The sequence below is a fragment of the Oryzias melastigma genome, linkage group LG6, assembly GCF_002922805.2.
Source record: "Oryzias melastigma strain HK-1 linkage group LG6, ASM292280v2, whole genome shotgun sequence".
Classification (NCBI taxonomy): Eukaryota; Metazoa; Chordata; class Actinopteri; order Beloniformes; family Adrianichthyidae; genus Oryzias; species Oryzias melastigma.
Genome location: NC_050517.1, coordinates 5585818 through 5598822, shown reverse-complemented (window position 1 = coordinate 5598822; position 13005 = coordinate 5585818). Strand labels below are relative to the sequence as shown.

Genomic DNA, 13005 nt, shown 5'->3' with positions numbered 1-13005 from the left:
TGTAGTCTTGGATTTTTCCTGGTTTAAGCTCCTTACTTCCTCGTTTCATTGCTGTGGATTTTGATTTCAGCTCGCATGCCTACGTGTTGGTGGGAATTTCTATTAAAATGTGAATAATGTGGCTAAATCTTTCTAAGGGGCTTTAAATTGGGCTAATCTCGTACAAAGCCACAATGACGCTCATTCACTTCCCTGCTGTGAAGGGATTGGGCTCAGCATGAGAAGTTGGGTGGGAAAGGAAATGAATACAAATCTAAGAAGGTATGAATGGAAGTCTAAGAGGTTCTTAGTGATGCTCTCATTTTCTTCAGAAGAAGAAACAATAAATTGAATATCAAAAGATCAATTCAATGATAATATCTAGATAGTCCGTGTGTTTATTCCTAAGACGTAACCAATTCGTTTGGTGTTTTTGTGTTTTTGTTTTGTTGCCAATTATCACACATCATTTAGCAAAAATAAAAGATTTATATTTATTTAAGAAAACATCCCTAAATAAATGTTTGTAGTCTTTTGTAGTGGTACTGCTTTTAAACATGAGGTCAAGTTTTTAGGTCAGGACTCACAGAAAACCACCTTCAGAATAGTTTTGCTTTTAGCTCTCATGTGTTAGTATTTGTGCTGTGGGGTCATTTTCCTGTTTAAACCCAAGACTGCGATCAAGACACTTAAAGGCAGTTAAAGAAGCACAGGTCAAAACACAACTGTGTCCCCTGTGGTAGAAAATAACAGAAATTACCAGTTTATGTAAATGTCTTTTATTAAAGTTGTAATAAAATAATGCATCAATCACATATTCTCTAAAAATGTTTTCCTTCCAAAGCTTAATTTTAATAATATATAATCAAAAATGACAGAAAGTGAAGTTAAATCTGTTCACTTTAGTTTATTTAAAGCTTGTTCATTTAAAATGTAACAAAAATGTGAACTAGAACGGATCCTGTAATGCAACTTTATTGACACTTACAGTTGTTTGTGGTTGCTAAAAAGCATAAAAATACTACTAAAAAAATTGGAATAATTGGGAGTTTAAAAAAATATATTGTGAGTTAGTCAAAACCCAATTTTCAGGCAAAAAATGTTTTATTTAATGAAAAAAAGTGGATGGTCAATATAGGTTGGAAGTTTGTAAATGCCCTTTTTAAATTTGATCACTGATCAGACAACATTCAATTAAACTTAATAAAAACCTTTTAAAGGAAATGACATTGGTTATCATTTAAAAAAAGATCTCTAAAATGTGAATACATTAAAAGTGTATATTTGTATCGTTTGATGATTGTGAATGATTTTTAACTTCTATTTCATTGTAGTGTTTCATAAATGTGTGTATATTTGCTTCATGTTTCCATTATTTTTTACCCATTTCATTTACTGTTTTTTGTTAGTGATCAATCATTTACGACCAATTTAGTTTTGTTGATTTTTCTCTTTTTTTATGAGAATATTGTCCAAAATTGTATTTCATTCTTCAAGGAGATCCTCCCCATCAGTAAATTCCAGCATGTGTATTCTCTTTAAACCATCTGAAAATCTCTGATGTTCCACTGGAGAACGCAAAGAAGGACATCAGCTGTGGGGAGCCATGGTAATCAATTAGCAACCACCAGGGAGGCCTTGAACACAACCTACCAGAGGTAGAAAATTGAATTTCCTGGTCTGGTAATGCTGTGTTAATGGCTTCCTGCTCACATATTACTGCTTCACTGACACACAAGAATGTCAGCATTTGGCATGTTTACCTTTTACCTTAAATCTGGATGATTAATTACCTTTACCAGTGTATTTGGTTTATCAAAAGCCCAACCAGACAAATACTGTTTTTACTTACATGTCCAAAAACTTGAGTGTTCTTAGAAAATCTTATGTCTATTTTTCCGTTGTCCCAGTATTCAAAGCTTTTGTCTTTAAATGTCAGCAGATCTGGCTGCCAACAACGCAAACTAGCTACGTCTTTGTGATCATTGGACTTCATTTGTGAATTTGGGCAGTAAATAGACTAAATGTTATTATACATCCAGTTATCTTTCTTGTATTTATCATGGAAGAATGCAATGTGTGCCAACCACAACCATTCATCCATCCACGCTCACACTCAAAAACACAGTGAATACAATTGTGTTTTCAGGGGAAATTATCTTTTTTTTTCTTCTTTTTCTATTGACAACTGATTTGTTTTGACCCTTTTCTATTACAGATAAAGGTCAGTTATTTTGAAACAGCCCAAGTGGCTATAGCACATTTTAACCAAAACAGAACTTGTACTTGACTAGCTCATTCTGTTTTAATGACTGTGAATGAATTAGATTTATTTTGAGATCAAAGGCGGTTGGCAATGGAAATCATGTTGAGCTGCTGGCGGTGCTACTTGATTTAAAAAAAAAAAAAAAAATTCTCATTCCACTTAATTCTGATTCAACACCTACGCTGCAACATCCCATTAAATTTAATTAACACTTAGCAGCCTTTTTGCTGCATGCTTTTATCCACTTTTAGCACGAGTAGTAACCTCTGACCCTGTTTGATACTACTGTTGCTTTGGTCCATTGTACACCTACACAGATCCTATTTAGAGACTCAGGTTTTAAGAATAGATGTACTGGTACTTCTATTATTTTCTGGAAATCAGCCCATTAACTTGAACAGGTCAGTTAAATTTTAGTGCTGGCAGATAAATGACTGTAGTTCCAGGAGCCTTTTTGTTGTTTGATTTATTTGTTTAGATTATTTTAACCAATGGTGTTTGAAACTCTAAGCTGTACCTCAAAGTTCATTCTGAAAAATAATGAAATCTTCAACAATTATAGCATACTGAGAAAAACATCAAGCATCTTGTGTTACTCCTACGTAAAGTACATTTGGTAAAAAGCAGCAAGTCAAACAACATCAATCTATTCTGTGAAAGCTTTTGAATGAAGTCAGGAGTCAGGTAGAACTGGCAGCAGATCTAAAGCTTCTATTTCCTGTCTGTTCTACCAAAAGCCACATCAAAAGAGTCCCTTTCATCATTCATCACTAATTGTCTACAAAACTTCCAGTTTTCCACCAAATAAGGCTCAGAGATCGTTCTCGGTCATATTTATCCACATGCTGACACGCCAAAAGAAATATCACGGCAACAGCAGTGAAATCATTTCAAGCCAAAGTTATTCCTGTCACTGGAAAATGATTTAAAATTGTTAGAACAGGAAGACAGCCAGGAACAGGAGGAAATACTCATGAGGCTTTGAGGAAGTCAATGCATCCAGTCCAGGTCTCACCCTCCTTTGTTATCCGCTATCTGTCTGCTTCGGACATCCGCATGGTTACCACCCACACTTAGAGGAGAGTATCCTGCCCCGCATTGGATATCTATTAACCAGACGGCACTCTCTGACTTCTGAGACGCTATCAAAAGTCCACTGGTCGGTACATTTAATAAAAACAGATGTCTGACAAGAATTGTGTGAATGGTTAGTAAGTATTCACACTATGCTGATTCTCCTGCTCCTTTACGTACGGTTTTGTGACGTAAAAACTCAATCACGCTTACAGTGATTTCAGGAATCTTCTTATCAAAACGTTCAGCTCGTTCAGGACATTACTGCCAGAGTTTTTGGTATTTTTTGAAATATTGAGCAAATTATGCCCCACAGGAAATGAAGGAGAAAGTCTTCAAAAGTCCAGATATTGCTAGATTAACAACAAGACTTTACATACCGTATATTAATGGGATATGTTTTTTATCTTTTATAGTAATAAAAAAATAAAAAGCTGATATTTCAGCAACAGGCTAACATTGTTGGCTAGTTCGTTATCTACTGGGGTTTTTTAGGCTAATTTGGAGTTTAGCTTTTATTTTAGCAACAGGCTAATGCTTTTGAACAATTTAGTTTTTTAGGCCATGATGGATTATAGCTAATATTTAAGCAACAGCTAGGTTTTTTTGGCTAATTTGGCATCGATTAAGGTTTTTTGGGTTAGTTTGGAGTTCAGCTCACATTTAAGAAACATATTTTAGAGATTTTTAAACAACTTTATTACAGATTATCTGAAATTTAGGCCAGCTTCAGCGCTGTTTCAAAGTTCTTTAATAAAATTTAGCAAATTTAAGATTTTGCAAAAAGCTTTTGCACTTTCAGCAAACAACTTAACCAATTAAAGTAAATTGCATCACCATGTTCAGGAAAAAGCGTGACTACTTTCAGCAAAAAGCATTATCGCAGGTAATACAACTTCTTTAGTTTGAAAACTAGATTTGTAAAAAAATGACCTTTTTGCTTAATCAACTATAGAAAAAAGGACTATAGAAGCAAAACTTCATGTTCTTCAAACCTTGGAGGATTACTGAATGCAGGCGCTCACGTTTGCACATAAACAAGACAAACAGTTGCTGAGTATTACAAAATAATGTCTCAAAGTAAAAGACCAGATGATGGAGAAAAGGGCTGAACCTACATTTTTATTGGGAGTTAATGCATGATTTCATATGGTCACATTTTTCAGCATTTCTATTGAGGTTCCAGGACCAGTTCTACGGTTCAGTGGGCTCATAATATTTGCAGTTCTGATTAAGATGGAAACTCATTGAAGAACTCAACAGCTCCATTTATTTAAAGATGTGTTTGTGGCCAGAGGGAAACCACAGAGGCAGTGAGGGAAGGCACTTCATCAGAGAGACCCTTCACATCAGATCAAACGGCGTTTTCTGAAAGGGTCACAGTGTCTGAGGTTTCCTGTCGGAGGAGATTGTATAGCTAATGCTGATGCCTCAAGGGTTGATGTTTTTGTTTCAGACATCTGTGATCCAGTTTACAAGTAGATGGGAGGCTATTTATGGATCTATTAATTGAATCTGAGGGATGTTTGAGATAAAACGCGCCACAGAGATACTTCTGAGATATTTATAGGGATTTCCTTGAACATAACTTTACCCTTTAAAGTAACTGTTCTACAATGTACAGTCCTGCTTATCTTACTGTTGATGTGTTTTTTTGCACATCAATCACACTTCGGGGATGTTAACCCTTTATAAAGTTAAACATTTCACACTGGAAAAATGAAGAAATGTTTTTCTTTCTGGCCTGTTTTTGTTCAAAAGCATATTGTCATATAAAATGTACCTAGTAAAATGTTGCGATTAATTGTGATTAGTTTTATTTTTTTTTTCATTGATTGACAGCACTAAAAAAACAAACGTATTTTGAAAGTTTCTTTTTGTAGAAGAGAGCCAGACTTCAACTTTATTTAAAAAAAATAAAGAAGTCTTTACTCCAAATATGAATTTACAACTACAGTTTTTCCACAGACCATAGTAATAATGCATAATATCCAGCAACCAGTTGTCTAACATTACGATGATGTTGCTAATTAAGCTGCTCAAATTGTGAATTCACTGATATCATTATTTTTCAAAAATCCCTGTGTCAGTGGCTTTCTTCTGTAAGTATTCATTGCACCTTCAAAGTCAGACGAAGCCGAAGTTGACATCTGATTATTTAGCTTCTACTTTAACAGTTATGGTTAAGGAAAAATCTGTCACGTTTTAATGATTACTGCATGAAGTGTATACATACATAAAGCTTTAAGCAGAAAATGAAGATAAACTTTGCCTTCAAAAGTTGAGGGAAGCTTGGAAGCTAAAAAAAAAAAGAAAGAAAGAAAATAAACAATCGCCCACTTCAGCCTCGTACAGGCCGATATGTGAAATTGGTCTAAAAAAGGTTGGAGACCTCTGATTGGTTGACATGTGAAAAAGACAAACAAATAAATTCCTTAGACACAATAATCTTTACATAAACATTCAAAAGCATATTGACCTGTTATTGCGTTCAATCATTCTAATTGTAATTATTTGTTTCTGTTTTTTTCTTATAGCTGTTGCACCACATTACTACCCCCTTTGAGTGATACAGTTTCCTTTGCCAAACTTCTTAGAGAAGCTTTCATTGTTACAAACATTTTTGGGACCAATTTACATTTTTCAATAAAAAAAAACAATTCTGTCCATTTTTACCATGTTTTTTCATGAAATTCAAAGATACCACAACTATCCTAAGATGTAAAATCTGTTTGGTGTAAATGGCTTTAAATCAGGGTTGAAGTTTTTAAGTTGAAGGCAGAGTTTGAACAAACAGAACAAAAATGTATATCTAGATTGTGGTTAATAAAGTCGCTTGGTACTTTCTATACCAAATGAGCCGTCCTAGACAGTCTATTTACTTCTATTAGTTTTTCACCACAATTCCGTTCGATGTTTACGTCATAAAAGCAGCACTCCATTTCACAAAGGAGATGTTCCCTTGATATGCTAAAGGTTACTGAACTCATACCTCTAGTGACATGACGTATTTCTGAGTTCAACAGCGATCCTCTCCATGTGGTGGAACATGAGATAAGCATCATGGGTAGTGCTGCCAACAACTCAACAATAACTATTGGATTTTATCCTGTCAGATATATGAGGAATCTTCCTGTGGCGTGTTACTTCCTTTTTGCCATTTGATAAAGTTAAATTCCTCTGTGCTCATGAGCAGAGAGATAAGATTGCAAGTGATGATGTTAAATCCACACAAGCTACATTCTCCCTGAAATAAATCTCAACAAATGTGAACAGAAGTTGTTATGTCATGAAGGTGTCCCTGAATTTACAACACATTCTCATCCCCAACTCATCACGTTTGGTTAAGTACCCTTCCTCATCACTTCTTAACATTTTAGGTGTTCCCAACTCGTCTTTTTTGACGTGCTGGCTGTTCGTAAAATCAAGGGTCTTTGACCCTCGGGACAATGTACCGGTACCCTAACCTTAACCCAGTACTGGTTCGCGCCCAGGACCACATCTGGTCCAGTGTCAGGTTAGGGTACCGGTTTTTGGTACCAATGCGCCACTTGTCACGGTACTTGACTGGTTCTGGTTTGCGGCCCAGAGGTTGGGGACCTGTAATCTAATGGCAACACCCAGCACGTCAAAAAACGAGGGGTTGGGGACACCAAAAATGTCAAAAGTGACACGGAGGGGTCCTTAACCAAACGTCAATATGTGACGACTTGGGAGTAAGAATGTGTTGAAGTTCATGGTGGTCTTCCATTTTCTCCATCCCACTCAAATGGCAGACATAGTGTCTTCCTATTTTAGAAAAAGTTATCTAATCAAGAAATACTAATCAGATAACATTATGTAACATCGTGCAATCCATTTTTCTTCTGCTGCAGCTAAAAAGTGTTCAACACAAAGAGATAAATTACCATTTACTGTGTCTTAATAACTGAAAAGCACTCAATGGGTACTTTATTAGGTCCACCTTGCTTGTACCGTGTTGGATACCCTTTTCCTTCAGAACTGCCTTAATCCTTGGTGTCATCTATTCAACAAGGTTCTGGAAACATTCCTCAGAGAGTTTGGTCCATATTGACATGACAGCAACACGCAGTTTCTGCAGATTTTTCTGCTGAACATCTATGATGCTGATCTCCTGTTCCACCACATCCCAAAGGTTCTGTTGGGTTCTGGTGACCGTGGAGGTCATTAGAGTCCAGTGAACTCATTGAAGGGTCTGAGATGATTCCAGCTTTATGACATGGAGCCTTATCCTGCTGGAAGTAGCATCAGAAGATGGCACTCTGTGGTCATGAAGAGATGGACATGGTCAGCAACAATACTCAGGTGGACTGTGGAGTTGGAACCATGATCATCTGGTACTAATTGGCCAAAAGTGTGCCAAGAAAATATGACACCACCACCACCAGCCTGAATCATTGATACAAGGCAGGATTGATCCATGCTTTCATGTTGTTGATACTAAATTCTGACTCTACCATCTGAATGTTGCAGCAGAAATAGATACTCATCAACCAGACAACGTTTTTCCATCTTCTATTGTCTAATTTTATGGGGCAGTCATGGTGCAGAGATAGGGCGGTCGACCTCTGATTGGAACATTGCAGATTTGGTCTAATCCTTACCCGTCCATGTGTTCTTGGGCAAGACACTCCACCCCACGTTTCTCCTGATGGTTAGAAGTTGGCTCCAGTGTTTGGCAGCGGAGCCGCCATCAGAGTGTGAATGTGTGGGTGAATGGGATTGTGACACTTTGGGCCTTCTGATAGGGTAGAAAAGTGCTAAACAAGTATGCGCCATTAACAGGATTAACCAGATGAAAAGGCTGTGTGAATTGTAGCCTCAGTTTCCAGTTCTTAGCTGACAGGAGTGGAACCCGGTGTGTTCTTCTGCTGTAGTCCATCTGCCTCAAGGTTGGACATGTTCAGAGATGTTCTTCTGCAGACCTCAGTTGTAACCAGTGATTATTTGAGTTACTGTTGTCTTTCTATCAGCTGGAACCAGTCTGACGTTCTCCTTTTACCTCTGACATCAACAAGACATTTCTACCCATAGATCTGCTGCTCTGGATATTTTCTCTTTTTCTGCCCATTCTCTGTAAACCCTAGAGATGGTTGTAGGTGGAAATCTAAAACTCTTGGACCAGCCCGTCTGGCACCAACAACAATGTTCAAAGTCACTTCAATCACCTTTTCTTCCCTATTCTGATGCTCAGTTTGAACTGCAGCAGATCATCTTGACCAGTGTGTCAAACTTAAGTCCTCGAGGGCCGACGTCCTGCTGGTTTTCCAGAAATCCTGCCTTATCCACTGCTGATTACCTGGATCAGGCGTGTTTAATCAATAAGAAGCTTCTATGGCAGATTGATTGGAAAACATGTAGGACACCGGCCCTCCAGGGCTGGAGTTCGACACCTGTGTTCTTGACCATCTCTACATCCATAAATGTGTTAAGTTGCTGCCATGTGATAGGCTGATTAGAAATCTGCATTAAGGAGCAGCTGGACGGATGAGACTAATAAAGTGGCCGGTAAATGTATGTCAGATTATTGCTGACTCTTTATAGATTTAAAAGCTTTGGTATCAGCATGTCACAGCCAGTTGACTTTTGTTACTACATGTTTAGTTTGTGTTTTGCCCTGCACCACCAAACCACACACTGTTTCAAGAGCTAGCAGCACCCTGTCCCCACATTCCTGCAACAAATGACCACTATTACAGCAAACCCACTTGCTTTCCGCAAAGTCTTGCAGCTATGAGTTTGTCTCCATAAATATCCTTACTAGGTGTGTTTTGTTCAATATGTCGGGCTGTAGGACCCAGGTTTGAGGCAAAACTGTTTGTTTATTCTGAGGTTTGAGCATGATTCGATTATTTGTGCTTCCACCTGGTGCTACAGATTATTTTTGATAATGCGTTTGATCTTGCATGCATGTGATATTTAATGCAGTTAAGAAAGTTTTTTCTTTAATAGCATCACTTTTTGCTTGAACACTCTTGTCTGCGTTCTTTTAAGTGTTCCAGTGTGTCTACTAGCAGGCATGCACTGATTGACATGCTGGCCAGCTGGGGAGCCTTGCCTATTAAATGTTTGATTACACCCAAACTTCCTGGCAGTGGGAGGGCACACAGAGGGTTGGAGGTCTGGATCCGTTGCGTGTAAATGAGCAGAACAGATGTTGGCCAGATGTGGTAGAGGAGGTGAGGAATGGGGTAGGATGGCCATGAAAGGCTCCAAAAGGAAAAGAGGAAGAAGCCGACACAGATAGCAGAGGCAGTTTTCCAACCACACACTAACAGCTTTGTTCACCTCGGCCCAGGACATAATTGTAAGCTCCAACAGCCTCCTCCTCTTTTTTACACACACAAACTTCTACTCTTTCCATCTGTCTTGCACTCCTTCCTCCATCTTCACTCTTTGAAGTTTGCAGGAAGTGAGCTGGAATCGATTTCTCCATGCATTGAGACAGGAATGTGTGACTCCCCCCTCGTATTTCTTCATCTCTCAGATGAATTCCTCATTAATTTTGCTCTAGCACTTGCACCTTCCCCATAATGCACTACTGTTTTTTCACACTAAATATGAAAGGGGCTCCATGGAATCAATCGAACTAGTAATGGTGTGTTGCTTCATCTTTCACAATGGCTCACACAGGGATTAGCTCATAACTGCCGCGTCGCGTGACATCAGGCCCCAACATCAAAACAAGATTATGTACCTGACACGTTTTATTGCCTGAAATTTTCAATCACGCAGTGTTTGCTAAACCTGACAAGTGGGTTGCGCAAAGGTAAAACACGAGTTTAGCCCCGTAACGAAGGATCCGCAGTGACAGATTCCACCCCCAAACCATCTGCTAGAAGAAGTGTAGAAAACAGGAGCCACATGCATGAATGATGAATACACAGAAAACCTGTGCTGTTATTTTGTTTTTTAATACAAACCTTTATCTTTTTATAGAAGGAACTAAATTAAATAAAAACATGTAGGCCACACATTCTTTTCTCCGAGTGAGGCAGTGCAGAAAATCGTTGCAAAACTTTCTTTCTCGGGATATCAAACTACTGCCGGGCTTTCTTATCCATCCTTTTCATCCATTTTCATTGTGGACAGATTCTGCCAAGATTGTGACAATGAATTAAAGAATCCTATTGTTTTTGGTCAGAAGCAGATCATTTTCTGCACTTCAAGACCACTTCATATGATAAACTGACATTTCTGACAGGCTACTATTCATAACAGTGGTCACACAAATGTTTAGAAGTTTTCAGAGATGGTCATTACATTTGTCACAAAAAGCTTAAATAATGTAATTTGCTCCAAACCCATCACTAACCACTTGAGGTCCAGAAGCTCCACAGGAGCTTGGAAACCCCTTCAGGTGTGCTGTAACTGTAGACCAAGCAATAGTGAGAGCATACCTGTTCTTTGGAATCTGCTTTGAAAAACATTTTATAGAGCAGGAGTGCCCAAACGTTTTCCCTCAAAAGGCTAAAATCTAAATGGGATCCTGGTCCGCGGGATCTTATGGGGTCCAGATGACCCCACCCTTACATTGATGTGTGATCCCTCCCATGGTAATGGTGGACAGGATTTTATATCTACCACAGACACCCGTGAAGATAAAAAATCATTGAATAAAAAAGTTCAGCGCACCGTCTTGTGGGGACCAGATGACCCCACTCCCAGCGTCAACATAAGGGTTACAGAAGAGCTGAGAAAATCAAAGATATCCTTAAGGACGTTGTTAGGTTCAAACAACCTGAAACATTTCTCTGAAAGGAAGACAAGAGAGGGGTCAGTTCTTAAATCAGATTTTACTTGCACAAGGAGAACAGACAGAGAATGTTCAAACCAGTCTCCACCCGCTCTCAAGATCTTGGTTCAGGGTTTCCATATTTATAACCTTTCAGGGGCGGTCTTATTTTATTTACATTTGCTGCTCTCAAGGTGTGGAAGGAAAAACAGCCTCAAACTGGTTCTACTATCATTAATGTCATAGTTCAATGCAATAGGTCAGCATCTTTGAGTATCTGTAATGTGTCAGCCTCCAGACAGCCTTCAGCCTGGATGACTGCAACCTTCCAGACACCAGCTGAGCACGACCTCAAACGAGCAGAAAGAGAAAAGAGGTTAAAATCATACAAAGCAAATATAAGAGAAATGTATGTACAACTCTATCAATTCCCCCCTGTTTAACACCTTTCTGGGCCAAGTTTACACCGTGGTGATACCAGTGCCATTCTGCTGCAACAACTAGCGGCCTGTATCCCTAGTGTTTCTTGGGACTTGTCATCCACCTTTCTGTCTTCACATGACCCACTTCTCTTTATCTACATGACCAACCAAACCATAGAGGATACAATCTTAATCTCCACCCAACCCTTACCCGGGGCTTCCACCGCGAGCATTACAGCTTAGGTGCGACGTGGGAGTGGTCTAGCAATGGCAGATGACTCTCTTTGGCTACAGGATGTAGCCGTAGGTTCGCGTGACAACCTGCTTTTTATTAGGATTTAGGTCTTTAATAGCCCCAACTTCACAAAAAGTGCTGCCACTCAGCTCAGGCAAAAATTTGAAGGAGTGCCCCAAACGTGATCATATGCAGTGGAGGTTCCTCTCGCACTTTAAAGTTACATAAAGACTCCAGCGGTCGCACTGGAGCTGTAACGCTTGTCGCTTTTGCTGGTGGTTACCCTCCTGTGGTTACAGGACACGAGTGTGTGGTGAGCTTGTTCTTTACCATACAGCCTCTGTTTTGTGCCCACCTACATCACCAACCACATCATCAAGTTTTTCATCTGCAGAAGCACCACTGAGAGCTTCAATCAAGTCATTCGTGTCCCCCTGCCCACTCTCAAATACATCTTTCACTCCTGTATTTGTTGATAGGACTGCTGGGAATTCATCCGACTTCTTAGACTGTCTCTTCTACGCTGTGCAAAAATATTAGACAAGCAATTATTTTGATCCTGTCATTTTTCAATGCATAATTTACAAGCCTAAGCTGAATAAACTTGAATGCTCATTAGATTAATTTTACTAAATTGAGCTGGTTGGAGCTTAATGGTGTATTCACACAGAACGCAGCCGGCGCAGCCGAGGCGTCAAGTTGCAATTTTAAGTCAATGTAAAGACGCGATCTGTCGCGGTGCTGCCTGATTGCGGCGGCTGACGCAGCACGGCGAACTTGACGCAGTACATCAACTAATCAGGGACTCAGCTTTGGGTACGTGACGTTTTCAGTGACTAGATCAAGGAGTAGAAACAGAAATTCAAGATGGCCGCTTAATGTGAGGCTTTTCGTCATGAACTTCTATCCGTTTTCTCAACCCACTAGGGTTGCCGCTAGGTTCCTGGAAACTTTCTCAGTTACTGTTGGGCAAAGGCGGGATACACCCTGGATAGATCACCAGCCCATCACAGAGCTCAATGAGCTGGACGCTAGCCAGCCGGCCGGTGGATAGCTTAGCGAGGTATAGTGAGCTCCACTCCCCAGGCTCTGGCAGAGCTGATGGCGATCGCTGCTGTCCAGGTCTACAGGTCAATTGTCCAGTCTACTGGTCCCTGCTCAGTGGAGCCTGCTCTGTTTGCCCACCGGCGGTTATCTGCCCGGCAGCCCGGAGAGCCGCTACGAGTCCCATTGTAGCGCGCAGGATCGCTCTACCTTCATGGGATTATGATGT

At 39.6% G+C, this 13005-nt stretch overlaps 1 protein-coding gene across 5 annotated transcripts in view; it reads left to right on the top strand.

Annotated features, from left to right (window-relative positions):
• Positions 1-13005, top strand: part of poc1b (POC1 centriolar protein B) — a 53560-nt gene that overhangs the window by 36902 nt on the left and 3653 nt on the right. Inside the window, exon 12 of one of the 5 annotated variants that reach the window (XM_036212208.1) lies at positions 12660-12686. The exons of the other annotated variants lie outside the window; for them this stretch is intronic. Within the exon in view, the coding sequence (XP_036068101.1) occupies positions 12660-12671 (12 nt within the window). The 3' untranslated portion in view covers positions 12672-12686. Of the gene's footprint in view, positions 1-12659; positions 12687-13005 lie in introns of those variants that run through there. 5 annotated transcript variants of the gene reach the window in all.